Source organism: Anopheles gambiae, chromosome 3, assembly GCF_943734735.2.
Source record: "Anopheles gambiae chromosome 3, idAnoGambNW_F1_1, whole genome shotgun sequence".
NCBI lineage: Eukaryota > Metazoa > Arthropoda > Insecta > Diptera > Culicidae > Anopheles > Anopheles gambiae.
This window is the reverse complement of record NC_064602.1, coordinates 75224573-75241706: the sequence shown is the minus strand read 5'-3', so window position 1 is coordinate 75241706 and position 17134 is coordinate 75224573. Positions and strand designations below refer to the sequence as shown.

The 17134-nt window shown below is 45.6% G+C and overlaps 1 protein-coding gene across 2 annotated transcripts in view; it reads left to right on the top strand.

Annotated features, from left to right (window-relative positions):
- LOC1270797 (zwei Ig domain protein zig-8) overlaps nucleotides 1-17134 on the top strand; it is a 49559-nt gene that overhangs the window by 17018 nt on the left and 15407 nt on the right. For both annotated transcript variants that reach the window (XM_061656365.1, XM_061656364.1), the window contains 4 exons: nucleotides 4772-4909; nucleotides 12043-12188; nucleotides 12424-12494; nucleotides 14900-15063. In XM_061656365.1, coding sequence (XP_061512349.1) covers nucleotides 4837-4909; nucleotides 12043-12188; nucleotides 12424-12494; nucleotides 14900-15063 — 454 coding nt within the window. In that variant the 5' untranslated portion in view covers nucleotides 4772-4836. The remainder of the gene's footprint in view (nucleotides 1-4771; nucleotides 4910-12042; nucleotides 12189-12423; nucleotides 12495-14899; nucleotides 15064-17134) is intronic.

Genomic DNA, 17134 nt, shown 5'->3' with positions numbered 1-17134 from the left:
GCGTCCATTGGTTGAAGGGAGGAGGTTGTGATTTTTGTTTTTTTTTGTTGCCCGTTTGGAGGTCGTGATTCAGATATAACTTCTAGTTTTTTCTCCTAAACGAAATTGCTGGCTTCTTTGCCCACCCAATCCCCCTTCCCCCTCTTGCTGTCTTGTGTGTCCTCAAAATTTGTTACACTTAAAGCGAACCGTGCGAAAGCACAGCATGTGTGAGTGTGAGCGAAAAGGCGACCAGCAAGAGCGGGACCACCCGGGCAAATCATGACCAAACCATTATAATCCGGCCTCCGGGTTTTGGGTCCAGTTTTTTTTTGTTGCTGCTGCCGCTGCTTTCTGTTCGGTTGGCGGTCGCTTTCCTTTGGTCGCTCGCACGACGCGAAAGCGCTTTTCATTTGATTATAATTTATGGGTGGCAAAAGTTTTCAAAATTGCTTTCGCTCATAAATTGTGCAAAATTACTTTAGGAAAGAGAATCAACCTAGGACAGAAAAAAAAACACTGGAAAGAGAGAAAAAGAAGAGAGCGTTCTCAGCCAGGCAGGAGAACAAAAATCATACAAACGAGTACGCGCACCCCCGGATGAAGGTAGACTTACAAGCATAGCCGTTCGCGTAAAGTGGGTAGAAGCGAACACATTTTTGTACAAAATAAAAGCATGCTCACACACACACACACACACACACACACACACACACACACACACACACAGCGGAACCTATTCCACACAGTGGCTGCCTTTTTCCTTTTTGCTGTTGTTGTTTTTCGCCGCTGGAAACATGAGCAATTTTGCACAAAGAAACAAACCCAAAAAAAGAGGGAACGTTTTGTAAGAAAATACGGTCATCAAGTTTTTCCAACCACAGTCGTCCGGGAGGCTTCGTCTTTTCCTGCGAGCCTCTTGTACGTCAACCCCTCTTTCTCCCCATTTTCCAAACTCACACACACAGCAAGGCAGAGTACCCATTGATTACGTTTAACGATGGTTTGCGCCGAAGACGGATTCGCACGCAGCGCCGCCCGGAGGAAAAATGACAAATGAGGGTGAAAAAGTTAAAGTTTTTCCACGAACCCAGCGCTTTCCATCAAACCACGCGTCTGCATCACCACCCCGGTAGGAGGGGCTGCTGAACCGCCACCGTTTTGCGCTGCCTGTGTTTGAGTTTGCGTTGCTTCCCGTTTACGTTCGAGGCTTCGGGCATTGCCAAAAAGGTCAAACTCGAGATCGTTTTCGTGTAGATCGAGTCAGGAAGGGGGGATCAGGACCCTGCGGGTGGGAAAATGGTGGCGTCCACCGTCTCCTCCGCACCTGCAGGGTAGGAAGTTGGGTCAAACAAAATTTCCTAATTCGATAGAGTTTACCGAAAAGTCCAAAATAAACACACAGACGCAGTGAGCGAGAATTTAGTTTTCTCTGTGGGCAAAATCGGATCCCTCAACCGGATGCAGGATTAAACTGGTTGGAGGAGGGCACCCGGCCAATCCGGAATAGGGAACATCATGCCCAGGGGTAGCTCGAGTCGGGTCGTGGAGAGAGCAAAGTTTGAGGTCTAGTAGTGCTGCTGGTGCCGTGTCCACAGGCACAGACGCCAGCGCCTCACCGAGCCTGGTACTCGCTCCCATCCCGTATCAAAAGGACAACTAATGAACTTATATGAATTTTTATCCGACAGCCACAGGCACACAGACTAAAGGAAAACTGGAATGACGAGAAGAACAAGGAGTGGTATAAAAAAGAGAGAGAGAAAAAAAGACAACTCCGGTACACAAAGTTGTGAGGGCGGAAAATTGGTTTTTCTGGCTGACCAATTCTGATTCGTCGTCTCTGATCGGTCGAGCCGGGGCCGGTGGCCGGTTGGAAAATTTCAGCCCCTGTGTGCCGGTATGCTTTACCTTTCTTCCTTTTCTTCGTTTACCACTCCGCTTTGCGTTGTATTTTCGTGTGTCTGATAGAGTGAAGCGCATGAGTCGCACAGACAATTTTCACTTTTGCATAATCAACTCGTCCCGTGTTTGCCCGTTTGCCCCGGTTCGGTATTATCGCATACACTTACCCAACGATACAGCGGTTGGAGTCACTGGGCCTGCTGCTGGGCGGATGTTCTTAGGCTGTTCCATTTCTCTTACACTTTCCGGCCTGTCTAACTCGGTTGCGGAGCTACGGTTTCAAGCAAAAGAGCCGGCAATTTTCGGCTCGATGCTGACCAGACCCCCAGTAACGAGCAGAAACGATGGATCGAGTTGAATAGCTGATGAAGTTTATCCACCCGTGTGTGTGTCTGTGTGTGTGTTCATTTCCCCGATGAGCCAAAAAGGTTAATGCGCTCTATCGTGGGCCCCAAAAATATGATGATGATGTGAATCAATCTATTGTGTAATAGGTTGCTTGAAATTTGATCTTTTATCGGTGACCAATTCGGTGGAAAACGGCAGAAAAGAAAAGAAGCAGAAATAACTGCACAACGGCGCCATCATCCGCCGGGTAGGCAGGGGCCGAGCAACATTATTGATTTTCTCCCCTGCCTTGTGGTGGAAATTTTGAGACCCTGGCAAAGGAAACATGGGCCCATCGAAAAGAAGAACAAAGTGTCGCCGAAGCAATTAGGTGACATAAAGTGTGCCGAAATTGAATTTTAATTTGAGCGGGACCCGGGCTCGCAAGCAATGGCGCCGGTGGCCGCCCATTTGCAGCTATCAAACGATTGTCCGTCGTGTAAAGAAGGTTGAGGCTATATCGTTAATGAGCAGCGGTAGCAGCAGCAGCAGCAGCGGGATCGGAAACTGCCGGCGCTGTAATTTAGCTAAAGCGAGCCATTTTCCTGCACCGCAGAAGGAACTTGAAAGCAGCAGCGCCGTTTTTCAATGGTTATGGCAGTAATGTTGCTGTATAAATGAGAGATAGAGAGAGAGAGAGTGATAGAAAGAGAAGGAGGAAAATAATATGAAATCATTATAAGAAAATATCCACCTCACATGGTGGTGGTTCCGCTGTGAATTCCGTTGTGGGCAAACGTTCTTTTTTTTGCTGTTTTTCACGTCACAAACGAAGCAAAAGAAAACTCCACCTTCTTGGAGCATTTTTGCCTGGGCGCAAGCAAATTTGCGTCTAAGCAAACACAAAAGAAGTCACAAACAAAGTAGGCCGGTACGGCAAACCACCCACCGAGATGATAAGCTTTCGATAGAGGCAGAAACGCTGGACGCGAGCGCTGTGACGCGAATTTCGCGAACGCTCGTTGAAGCGTGACGGTGGAAGGAACGAGACCGGCGTCCCCGGTGCTGTAATTTTCCGTTCCCTCCACATTCGAGAGTAGGAGCAGCAGCTGTCTTCGGGAGGCATTTTTTGGCGTTTCGTTAGTCTGCTTTAGGGAGAAGAAGTCAGATGGAGAGCTGTCGTGTTTGTTGTCGTAATAGGAGCGACGTCGATCATCGCTCGGTTGCACTTTTGGTGAGTTTTAGAACATTTTGGTGGCTTTATTTTCCTCTCCCGCCGCCTAAATTCCAACTCCTCCGCTCTCTCTCTCTATCTCTCTCTCTCTCTCTCTCTCTCTGTCTCTCCTTCTGTAATCACAATGGACTTGATGCAGCGGGCTGGAAACGCTGGTGACCGCCACCCTGTTGGTGGAATGTCTAAATAACCGGAACCATAGCAGGCGAGCGTTGCCCAGAAACAGTTCCCGTAACTACCGGTAGCTTTGAGTCTCTTTGTGTGTGTCTAGAGGCAGAGCAGGTTGCTCACTTCTTTGCTTTCTTTCCTCTAATATAATCAAACAACCTTCTGGAAATGGTTCCCCACAATGTAGAGCCAGCCCGGGACTGCCGCCCGGGAGTTTATCGTGCCACAGATTGCACCCGAGGATGGCTGTGGTTAGATAACACCTATTGTCTATTATCACTTACACAAGCAGTCGGTGTTGGCGTGGCGTCTGTGTCGAAGAACAGTTCTAAATCCCACCCCCCAAAAAAAAAAAAGCCAACAGCCCACGTAGGCATAACCCTGGGAAAGCTTTGTCACCGACGAGAGGGACCCGCGGGACTGAAAGGTGCAAGTGCGGCCAGGGCAGGTCTGTCATAAGATTTAATCGTGAGCATCTGTTCCGAAGCTTCGGCATGATCGTGTTTCGTGGCTCCAGCACAACTGCATAAAACATTTGGACTCGAGGCGCGCGTGTGTGTGTGTGGTTCCGAGAATGAGCTTTTTCTTCGTTCGTTCTGGTTTTTTTCCTTTCTTCTGCTGCAGAAAATTATTCGCCCCTGTACCACTTGAAGTGAGTTTTGGAGCTCCCCCTTCCAACGCTTTCCGGCCCTGCTGCAGAAGCTGCAGAAAATTGGATTGGATTTCGAGCGCTGGAGGGAGTCGTCCTTTTGGTGATTTGGAAATCGGCCAACTGTGTAATCGGGTTGCAGTCCGATTCGGCCGCTTGGGTTGGTTAGTGTAAGCCTGTCTGCCTGTAAATGCTGTGCCATGATGAACGTACTACCATCACCACCACCACTACCACAACAAAGGAACTCGGTCCCATTCGCACGCTGAACAATCGACTGTCCCTTATGGGAGGACCTCAGAAGTTTTGTATGGTTTTTTTTTTTACTGGTTCTGACTGCTCTTTTCCTGAGAATGAAAGAATGTCCCGGGCTGCATTTCGCAAAGTTTTATTCCATTTCCCTTTCGCCTCCTTTTCCCTCGTTTAGATGTCCCCCCTCAAGGGCTGGATTAAAACCCAGTGAGTAATATTTATTCCATGTTGCTGCTTCTTCTCCTCCTAACACACAGGTTCAGTCTTCTATGAATTGTGACACGCCGGTACAGCGCACCGTAGCACGAAGGCCGCACGGAAGATGTCCACTCTGAAGGAACGCAACAAAATGTGCCATTCTAATTTAATATTCATTGTGCTCTTCATTTGTACTGGTAAGTATTGAAACTGTTTTCTCTCTCTCTCTCTCTCTCTCTCTCTCTCTCTCTCTCTCTCTCTCTCTCTCTCTTACGCTCTCTTTTTCGTCGAACCCGTTTGAGTGCAGATGCATGTAGGGCTAGTGTGCTTAGGGAGGTGCTTTTTATGGGTCACCGAAGCTCACCGAAAGTAATTGATATTTTAGACAACGGAAGCTGAAGTTAAACGAGTTGAGCTCGGAGCACTGTGGCCTTACGGCAATTGCCGCTTGCTTTGTGTGGTGCTCTACTAGAAGTGTGGCTTAATTTAAAAGGCCTTTGTTTCATAATTCATTACAATTCGTAGAAACTGGACGAGGTGTTCATTACATTTCATTACATTTCAGTAGCTAGCAGACGCTCCCACTTTTGATCGTAATCTGCAGCGTTACATTCTTTGTTTCAATTTAAACAACGTTTCATGATTTTAAACGAAACCATCTTGGCAGGATTTTAAATATTAGTTCATTAATTCGATAGGTCTCGTATGTTTAATCACCTTAAACATGAAACAATCATGAACCCTGTGATGCCCGAGAATTCTAAAGGACTCGATTCTAACTTTGAAAAATCATTTTAATTAAACCCTGGAACGAGATGCATTCGGTCGGAAACTATTTCTGCAAAACGTAATAACTAATGCGCACCCACACTCAGGACGAGAAAAGAACTTAATTTTATGAGGAATTTTGTTCGATTAAAGGTAAAATTGTGCTCCTAACAGCAACATTCCAACATTAATTAAGCGAACCTGTTTCCGCATTCCATGCCTTCAATGAGCCCCTTGGCTGGGACTCTGGGAAAAGTATTTCAAACTGTTGTAATAATTGCCGAGCGTGTGCTTACCTCGTTCCATCAGGGCTGTGGGAGAAATATTTTTCCATCGATGCGCGTCACTGTGTGTGGGAATCAAATTCATTTGTAAATACCAACTCCAGCAGCGGCTTTTTGGTGCGCACCTAAAAGGGGCACGCCCGTGCGTGAGCTAGCCGTGCCCAGTGTACCAGCGGGTGTAGCAAAAGTCATCGAGCCTAGCACCGTCCAAGGCCTTGGCATGGCTGTGATCAAACTTTTGATTTATGTGAGCATGCGTGCCGGGTGGCCCTTTCCGTACCAGACCCACCGGAGGCACCGTTTATGCAGGAATGGGACATTCCGCTCTCGGTGCTACCCATTGCCAACCTCCCCATCCCCTGTTTGGCTCGTGCGCTATCTACGATAATAACAGCTCATCAGTTTACATCTTCGGCACGGCACGGCGGGCCAAAAGTCATAAATTATGCGCTGCAAAAGACGGGGACGGGGTAAGGCTCCAGCGACAGTTACAGTTCTCATGTAGCCATCGACTGGGAAGTCCCGGAATACTGTAACGAACATCCCCTTCTCCGGCTCGTAACTAGTACAGCCCAACACTAGCCGGAAGTGTCTTTTGTAACATGCTCCACTTCGGAAAGGGGAAACTTCTTACAAGAGAGTTAAATCAATACGCCCGTAAAAGGGATGAGTTTGGGGCCCGGTTCGGGGAGTGATTTCCCCAACCTTGAGGAGCGTTATATGTGTTTATTCTTTTAACTGCAGTTTGTCACTGTGGCAAAGCAGTGAGAAAGCCGCCGTGCTGTGAAGGGCGATTTTCGCGCTCATTCACAGCGATAAATAAATCAATAGCTGATTTCGTTACTGCTACTGAGCGGCTAGTAAGGGAGGAGTGTATTTTGGGATATTTTTCACAGTAACTGCCTGATTTGTGTTATTATCGGAACAGAAAAAAACAAGCAATGCTCAAAATAGAGACGTCATGTGTGTGTTTTATTCGTATTTTTGTACAAATAATGATGATGGGTTTGTGTATAGATAAACAGCGTAGCTTATATTTCACTTTTTGCTGTCCAAGCATAGAAGAGCCAGAATGGTGCCAAGGTAAGCAGTTAGTCTGTCATTTAGCAGGGCACGCGATCGAACCTTATCTCCAGCTATCATTTGGTGTTGTAGTTTCCTGCGTTTTTCTTGGGTATTTAAAATAGTTGTCAGTTGAGTAAGATTTTTCACACCTAAATTGATAGTTTTTGTTCGCTCCACAATATTGTGGCATTGACAGTTGTAGATAAACTGCCATGTATCTTAAATTGATTAAATCTTCGTTGGTAACGTACTTGACGATTAATATCGCTTAAATGTTTTTATCACGTATCCATAGCATTTTACTACCAATTTTTTTTACTGTTGCAACAAAACAATTGTAGAAATGTTATATTTGGAATGAACTAACCATTTTCACGTGAGCATAAGTTCAGCTTTTGTTTAAATTTCTTTGGACTTTTTGGACTTTGATTTTGAACTGGTACAAAAAACTAGTATGACTAGTTGTAAATTTGATTCAGATTCATGAATCTAAATGAACCTTAGAAATTATTCAATGAATCTGAATCTCAGTTGCAAAGATTCATGAATCTTCAACGATTTATGACTCTCCATAGATTCATGAATCTCCAAAGATTTATGACTCCCCAATGTTAGGTGGGATCACGTAAATACAATACCCGCTATATTCAATATTCATACATCCCCAAAAATTCATGAATCCCTGGAGATATATGAATTTTAATGAAATAATGAATAGAATAGATGGTTGAAGTTTCATAAATCTTTCGAGTTTAATTAATTTTTCGAAATGCATAAATCTTTATAGATTAATGAATCTTTGAAGAGTCGATTCGAAATTCGAATCGCTCATCACTGAAGATTAATTTAAATGAATCACAACGAAAGACTCATGAAACCCAACAGTACAGCAAACTAGACGGAATCGTGAAACTTCCCAAAACCAGTCAAATTCATAGAAATTGCATGTGATTCCACAAATTGATACAATAAACTACGGCGAATTTACGTAAATACTTAATTCCATAAAGCTCAACTATATAACCACAATGACATACTAAGCTCCCCTTTCCAAACGCTTGAAAATTGATTGAAACTACTGTATCGAAGGAGCACACTGTAGCACCAGCGAGTTGACCACACAAAAACCCTGATGGTGTCCCTATAACTAACTTAAAACCCACCTATCTTGGCGAACGTTATCAGCATACATATAGCTTGCAGCACAAAACCCGGCCACCAGGGTTTGACGTCACATGTGTGCCCGAATTTCATCGCCTAGAGCGGTTTTGGTTTAAAGACTCGCCCTACTTCAATTATCTGGCACTGCAGCAGCTAATCAAACATTTCCGGAGGGCGATCTGCTCCTGCTGCTGCTGCTGCTGATTCCATCCGTCCGGATGTGTAGTCAGCCACGTTTCTTTCAGCGCTTGTGTGGTTTGGGCAGCAGCGTCATGCAGAGACCGGCCCAGGCCCGGGCACAGTGCCACACACAAAACTGGCAACATCAGCACGGTGGCGGCAATGACGACGACGGCGGAGGCATCCCCATAATGCTAATCATACGTATAAATGAGAGTGACCCTTTTGTTGGCAAATAATGCAAATGAATGTAAATATGTGTTCCGGCCGTCGCTAGAAGCGTGGAAGTTGGTTTGCCCCCCCAGGCTTCTTTGCCCCGTCCCTTTTTACCCACTGACCGCAACGTGCGCTACAAGCGCGCGCGCACGCGTTTGTGTTCATTTTCGCCCGACTGATCACGGCACGGAGCTTTCGACCGTGTGTGTTAGTGTGTGGACAAAAGCAATAGTGCACCTTACCTTTCTTCCTCGGTTGCTGTGGGAGAACAGGGCGGTGGGGGATGCATTTACCGCTTGCCGGTGTAATTCAATTCGATTAGCTACACGTCCAACCGCACGGGAAACCATCGAACTGGAAATGGTAAAAGCGTGGCCAAGCAAACAGCACTACTGACCCCGGTGCACCGCGAGCCTGCCGGTCCGAAATTCTCGGGTCAGCCTCGCAAAGTATAAGGTGGCCACGAAATTTCTGAGCCTCGGTGGTACCCGCGGACGGCCCGAAGCGGAGGAGAGTTGTGGGTAGATAATCTAATTAATTTGATGGTAACTCTTGCGGCTGCGGTTTTGTAGGCTATTGTTAGAGAACTTGGGCACCCTGGGAGGTAAAGGAGCACAGGAGATGGTTGAGCAGCCTGAAGCGAGGTGGAGGAGTTGGATGGAGAAGAATGCAGCCCTTGGATCAGGAGCGAAACGGATAATGAATAAAAGCAGACACAGGCGACGTACAAACGGGAGAACGTCAGCAACCGGTCATGTGTGACGTTCGCCTCGGCCGTCATTGAACGAAGATGGCGGGAGGGTAGGGGTAGGTTGTGAGCTTGAGTAAAGCAAGGAAAGCGGAGTGGATAATAAACCGAATGCCGTGCCGATGTACTGTGCTGGGTCGAAGGATTAGCTGATGCTAGCTAAATGCGTCTGCCCGATGGTACGGAAAGAATGGACATAAGGATAAGAGGGGGACATCGAAACAATCGCCCGAATAGGGCGGAAGAGCAAGCAGGCCGGCCCAGGGAAGCGCAACGCAGGGCATCCGGTTACTTGTTGACTATCGATTAAATCAAGATCATGGCGTCGAGATATAGTCCATTTGACGATGTCGCTCTATTGATAGTGTGGCCCACCCTGGGATTACGTGAGAGTGGGAGGACGCTCCATTATGCGAGCGGATTCGATTCGGGTTCATGGATGGACATCATCCTACGCACGAAGCGAGATGTAATAGTTTACGGGATGCTTTTTCTGTGTGTTGTAGTAACTTGTCCTTTAACTGCCTGTGTTGCACCGAAAGGTCAAGCGATAAAAACAAGGCCCCTTAGATTAGTGGTAATCCTTCCGTTTGGATGGTTTTAGTGCGGAATTAATGAACCTGATAAGTACACCTGATGCAAATGGTGATAGCGAGAAAGTTAATGGACGTTATTTAATGTCTATTGCCCGTACACGGTACACTTCGAAAGGTAAAATTTCAAATAAAATAAAGAAGAATTTATGAAAATAGATAATAGAATTAATGGAAATATAAATCCAGTGAAACAAATGAGCGTTTTAATCTTTAAAGAAAAAGAAACACATAAAATAAGTAATGTATGTTGAGTGCCTTACAAAATTACTAAGTCGAATAATTTGTTAAAGCATTTTTATTGTTTTTTATATTTCATTGCATATTACTGATGAAGTTACAACTTGAAACTCTTTTTTCATTATTTTTGTTTTCTACCTTATTAATGAATTTCATTTTTCATACGCATAAGAGAGGACTTGACTCGTTCCCTAGATGTTTCGTTTAATTTGTGTGGGAAAATGCTTCAAGATCATCAATTTTGTCATAAAAATTGTGTAATCAAATTCAAACAAATTAAAGTAAAGTTAATCAGAAAAACGTAACATCCATGCTTATCACCAGGAAGGCAAACTAATACGAATACTTTTCTTTAAAAAACAAGATACAGTATGTTGAAAATGCTTCCAACAATGGTGTTCTTTCCGTTTTAAGTTCGTAGGCTGAAATTTCAGCCTGTCAACTGTTTGCATTGTATAGCAGTTTTTGAGCAGCCAGCTAAGTGGGTATAATATACGGGTGGGCTTATCCCAAGGTGTATGAATTTAGAAGGCTGATTTTTCTCGACCCACCTGGACTACATACAATTTGATTCTGGATTCCATCACCAGAACTCTTTAATGCACCTTGGGATAAATGTAAACATCACCTTGTTTTGCAATTTTTCGAGCAGGTACTCGAATTTAATTCTAGCTTTGAGGCTAGAATAATCTAGACTGAACATTGCAGGCAAGTTTTTTGTGTGGTTTTGTATGGAGTGTTTACATGATTTCAGCCTCCAACTGTCAAACTCCATACAAAAATCTGACCACGATCGTGAAGGGCCCCAATGTTATAATATTTTCGTTAGCTACATCAGTAGTAATCACTTCAGTATTAATAAGTATTACTACTCTGTCACTTGCAATTTTATGACCTACTGGCAATTATCAGACATCACTAATGTTTCATTCAACTGACTCTACGCGATATCGTACCGTTGCATACTACCAATTCCTTGATTTCGTCCATAAATACTTTCCCACACTCTTTGACAATCTCTTTGTAGTCCGGGAGCAAAACAAGCCATCAGTAAGCTTTGCCTGCCTGCTCGGCTTGATAGTCTCCCTCTTACTTCTCTCCTAATTAACTCCGACCCTCTATTTTACATCCAGCCCAAAGCTCACCCCATGACGGCACACCCATCATCCCCAAAAACAAGCCCGCAATCATTACCTTCCAATCGAAGCTCGAAGCTAATCGGCTCGGTGGCACCAAACCAAACAAATAAATCCCCTCCAAAACACACATGCAGTCACACACATGATGGAATGGGCGGCCATTTCATGATCTGTTTTATCGTAATGTTTACGTCAGGGGGCTTTGATACACACACTCACACGACCGTACGCCATAAACCCGAGGACACCAAAACTACTTTGGAAAACAACTTCATCAAATGTTCGCGTCCGTCCAGTAGCGATCCAAGATCATTTCCTGAGTATCTAATCCTGATTCTACCGGCACTCTCCTGTCCACCGCATGTTAAAAAGGGTCACCACACCCGCACCCGGCCGAACAAAACTGTATTTAATTATGTGGCTCATTTACTTCCTCCCGAGCCCATTCGGTCCAAACCAGTGCGCCTTCCAAAGCTTCCATGTGCCGCCGATATGACGACTTTTTTACGACTTTTTTATGAACCTAAACCGCTCCTCCCTCCTGCTTCCAAAATGGGCCGGTGTCAAACGGGGCGGAAAAAACTGGGGGACAGCGTCAGGCGCTACGAACTAATTTCAAACTAGCAAAAAACAACAAAATCTGGCAAACCCGAAAATAGAACAGAAATAAAGAGGATGGGGAGTAGAATGTGATACAACGAATGAGGAAGAAAGGGACAAGGAAAAGAAAAGTTGTAGAAAATTTATTATGATGTGCCACCGGCAGGGCGCTGCTTGGTAGCGCGTGTTACATGGCACTGAAACAACGTAACGCTGACGTGAAGTTTTTAGGCTTTTTCCGTTTGCATCCTCTTGTTCGTACGTGTGTCTCTTCTCTTTTTTGTATCTCTCTCTCTCTCACATGCACCGTTTTCCTTTGAACGCTTTCCATTGCAGATTATGTAACGGGCGATATCAGTACATCCTTAGCCTTAAGTAAGTTGAACTCTGGTGCAACATTTTTCGCTGGACCATACCTAGACGGGAGCGGCGTTAGCAATGTAACTACACAAATCGGAACACATGCATATCTGCCGTGCAAGGTAAGCTGGGTAGCTGGGTGTGACCCCGTTTCCAGGGACACTGGGACTCGTTCTCATGATTCAGTTTTACTCCCCTCGTTTTGTCACGAGCCGTGTACATTTTTCCTTCTTTTATTAAAAGGTTTTTTTTCCTGTAGCACACACATCATTTATCCTTCCTGCCTGTGATTGTCTTTTTACATGCCCCAACAGAAACCTCTATCTCTCTCTTTCTATCTTCCCATTTACTTCACAGGTGAAACAGCTAGGGAACAAATCTGTTTCGTGGGTACGAGTGAGAGATGATCACATTCTCACAGTGGACAGGTGAGCAAAACTCCCCCCTGGCACCCCTCCCGGTTTGATTGATGCGTTTATAATTAGCCTGGCAAGCGGTGCGGGATGATGCTGCTGGCACGGCAGTCGGCGACGAACGTTTACGCCTACTGGCCAGCGTTGCCAACCGTTGCCCGAAATTCGATTTGCACACGTTTCGTGCGCTGCCGTTGTCTCCCCGGCATTAACTCACCCCCAAAAGAATGCTGTCTGCCCGGAAATAGCATTCCGAATTTCGTCGCGGAACGAGATTGCATGCCGGTCCGGGAACTGTGCGCACAATTTGAATGGGTGATTGCACCGCGGCGGCCGCTGCGAAAAGCGCCCAGCGAGAGATTATTGACAGGACTGTTTGCACACTTTGCCGCGGCAAAGCCGTCGGGCAAACAGACACCGCACCGTCTCCGTGTGTCTCCGTGGTTTGCTGACGCTTCGCCGGGCCCACATCAAAAGGCGTGGAAAATACTTCCCCCCCCCCTTTCTCCCACTCGCCAACCCCTTCCTCTGCGGTGGGAGGGATCGGTACCGGGGCCCGGGTACCTCCAACGGGCTGGGGATAAAGTCGTGCCGGGTGCTCATTAAGAGCCCACCACCAGCACCACGCACCGAGCACACCCGAGTGGAAAGGACAATTACCTGTTTTTGCCCGCACCAGGCGTCGTACCTTCTCCGTTCCGCAAACCCCCCACCCCTGGGTGCGACAGGGGCCTTTCTGTGACGCTCGCATTCAAGTGCACATTATTAGCGACTTGTTGTATGAACGCATTAACGAAATTATCTTACATCAGCTCTAACGACAACTGCTCCAAAGCATACCACCCGGGCCCGGGTGGTTCTTTCACTGTGCAGTCGGTGAAGCACGGTAATTGTCTGTGTCACCGTCGGGTAGCGGGAAGGAGGGGGGTAAATTATCCTTTGAAATTGTCCCCCAACGGCTCGACGGCCCGTGCGTCCTCGCTGTCGGAGGTGCGATTAAAGCGTTCGGTTCGATTGGAACCGCTCGCTGTGCTTTTAAAGCGAAGGCTGCAGTGGAGGCTATTTTTGTGTGCGAGCACTAAGTTCAATAGCCTATTAATGAAGGTATGGTTTTGTGTTTCTGGTGTTAGTTGCTTCTGCAAGGGATGAGCAATCGATTCGGTAAATAGTGAGGCAAAGAAAATATTTGCTTTATTCGCTTGTTTCGTTTGATGCAAGTGCCCATGCGGTACAGTTGTTTGTGTATCGCTCAATCGAAATAAATAAAATCAATCAGATCGATTGCTGCTCGAAATTCATGAACTTTGGACATGAAATTTTCCTACTCAAATGTGAATTATTTGGAAGGATTTTTACCTAAGGATCATTGATAGGATTCCTCTTTGAATTATAATAAAGAAAAGTCTTGTGTTTGCATTGCTGAAATTAAATAAAATTCTCTTGCTATTGATCTAGGGATTATTAAATCCTTGATATAGATATATTGGTTTGATGTATATGTTTGACGCCAGCTAAATAAGAAGTCCAGCTATGAGGCACCCGGAGGCGTTTTGTTTATCCAAGCAATTAGAATTGGATCAATCTAAAGCACACGTGTGTACGACCAGCTGTGCAGTACGCTCCATGTTCCCTTTTTCTATCGCTTTATCGCCTACCGTTGCCGTATGAATGCCTTTCGGAATTGGAATGATCATCATTATACTGGCACGTCTTGTGAGGACAGTCTTGTTCGACGGGAATTTCTTCTGTCAATCGTTGTAAGCCATACCGGACGGGCGGAGACCATATGAAAACCATTTCTATGGCAGCCCGACCCAGCAAACCAGAGTCGCTATCAAGTTGTGCAATGAAATTCAATTTTAATTGAACGGAGAGAGCAGCAAAGAAACAGAAAGGGAAGGGAAACAGTTTGTCACACTACCATCTTTTTCTATCGTCGTATTTCGTCGAGCGATGGTGCTATTGATTTCTTCCACCCGGCTTACCGGACAAGCAAGCGCTCTTGCTCTCGGTGTGCCAGTGCACCAGCGTGTGTGTGCTTTCAGCATATTAATTCTGTCGATGATTTTTACATTTCATTTCATTTCACTGCCGTGCACAATATGTGTCCGTCCGCCTGGCTGACGATACTTTACATTCAACCCAACCCCCCGATGGTGGACATCCAACCGAACCGACACCTGTTTGCACAAACGACCACCACAACCATCCCGTGGGGGGGATACGCTGCACCTGCTGACTCATCCTGAACCTGAAACGACGCTCGACAACATGGACCACATGGACTGGGTCGGGGGGCTTTGTCGCCTGTCGCCTGAATCCCATCCGGGATATATCGGCAAATCAAACAAAACACCCCGCCGAACACACTATACATATATACACCTTCCCCGCGCCGAACGGTTCCTGGGCCCGTGCAGGATGACATTTATAGCCGACGAGCGCTTTCAATCATTCTACGTGGAGAGCAGCGGCGTATGGACGCTGCAGATCAAATACGTGCAGGCCCGTGACGCTGGCATTTACGAGTGTCAGGTGTCGACGGAACCGAAAATCAGCGCCCGAGTACATCTGCATGTCGTTGGTGAGTATGGACATCGATTTTGCCTCGCAGCACATACACATGGGGGGGGGGGGAATGATAAATGGAGGGGGAGAGAGAGAGAGCACACATTACCCTCGTTCGAATAGCAATCGATTCCGCCTGTCACTGGATTGAATCTCTAGTCCGAATGGGAGGCTTAGGTCTTTCGCTGCCAGCATTGATAAGTTCCGTTGACAGAGAGTTGATGAGCAGGCCTATAAATATCGGATTTAAAACAGTTTGAAACGAGTAAGATATTTATAGAAGAGATAAGTGTATAATAATGACTGATTAAATGAAATTCTGAAGCTGATATCGGAAGTCTTGGCTATGTAGTCATTTACTTCACGAAAGTACGATATCAGTACCCAAGCTCATCAAAATTCCCCATTATGTTAATTATATGCAATCAACTCCCTGAAATCTGCCAGCCGATTGGATTAGAGTCGTTTCATTTCAGAAGTTTTCAGGGAACTTTTTCGAAACCGTAATCTCTCTCATACTGAATCCACTATTCAAATATAAAAATTAACATTTTATGACATTTCCCCTTTTTTCAGTACATTTATCCTCCTCTAATCTTTATAAAATTTTCAAAGCTGCAAATCTCTTATTCCCACAATCTGTTTTTATGATGTTTCCCATCGGCAGTCAAGTTGACAGACAGAATAACTGTCAAATGTTCGTTTACAACGTATGTTTTGAATACAAAATCTTTCAACGCCTTTAAGTTTTTAAGTACTTTTCATCGTCTATAACATGAACACTCTATTATTCCAGCAGTTTTCCCATCTTGCAGATTAGATAATGCTGACTGTATCTGTCTGATTGCAGATAGAGCAGTCAGTAGAAAAACAGACGTTGTAAATTCATATATATCAGTAGCTGTTAGAAACATCAAATACGTTTGAACAGCAAGGTGACCAGGTGGACTAGAAGATGACTGTATTTCATGCTTCAAAACGATGTACTTCCTCCCAACATGTCAATGATCTTCACAAACTGCAATAACGCTTCAAGGATACAAACGATGCATCCGGCCACGTTTGTATCAATATCTTGATCCTCTACAATGAAATTGCTACCTCTTTCATTGAATAGCAGGAAAGCAAATCGCAAAGCTCACTCGTATGAACCGTAAGAAAACAGACACTGGACATTTGATTCATCAAAGAAAAGCTCCACCCACAACCGTTACTGTAGGGAAAACAATCACTTTGAATTATGTTGAAGGTTTAGCAAGCAATCACTCTTTACTTAGTAATACAGAGCATAAATAATTCACCCTCCTTGCAAAACCCAATGCTTGCTCGCAACCAGCTTAAAACAATACGTCACTTATCAATCAACGCTTCGCACACAAATCAAGCAATTTTCATCGCCAATTGCAAATATTGATTCGTAGCGCTTCGTTGCCCACATGCCGCTCAGTCCGTGCCCCAGCCAGGACTAGGATTGGGATCGATGTTTGTTTCTTCTTCTGATACCCTTTTACCCACACACACACACATACGCACCCATCCACCTGCACGTCCCATGAATCAATAGATTCACAAACCCATCTGCAAATGGGTTTCATACCGTTGCTTCCCGCCACCACAATCACACACACGCACACACACATTGGGATTTGCGAAACCACAGGTACACCACCGTCTCACCCCTTTGATCGTGTGTCATGTGTGTGTGTGTCTATGTGTCTGCGGGTATGTTTAGGCAAGGGGAGGAGGGCAAACTGGCTTACGTTTTAATTAAATTTAGTAGTCAGGTAGCGGGTAGCGGTCGGACTCGGACTCGGAGCGCCGGTCGGTCGACACTGTCTCTTCAAATTCATTTTCTTGCAGGTTGATTACTTTCGCTCCGCAAACAACTTTTGCATTAATCTTCGACCAGCCGGCGATGGAAATTGAAACCAAGCAAAACCACTGTCTCTAGAAAACCGCTCCGCTGCGCTACGGTGGTGCGGTTTCTGCGGTTTTTGTGGCCAGCTTCGGCAGGAGGACAGCAAAGCGAACCAATGCGGCTTTGTGTGTGGGCTTTGTATGCGAGTACGGCACTGCTGGCTGGCTGG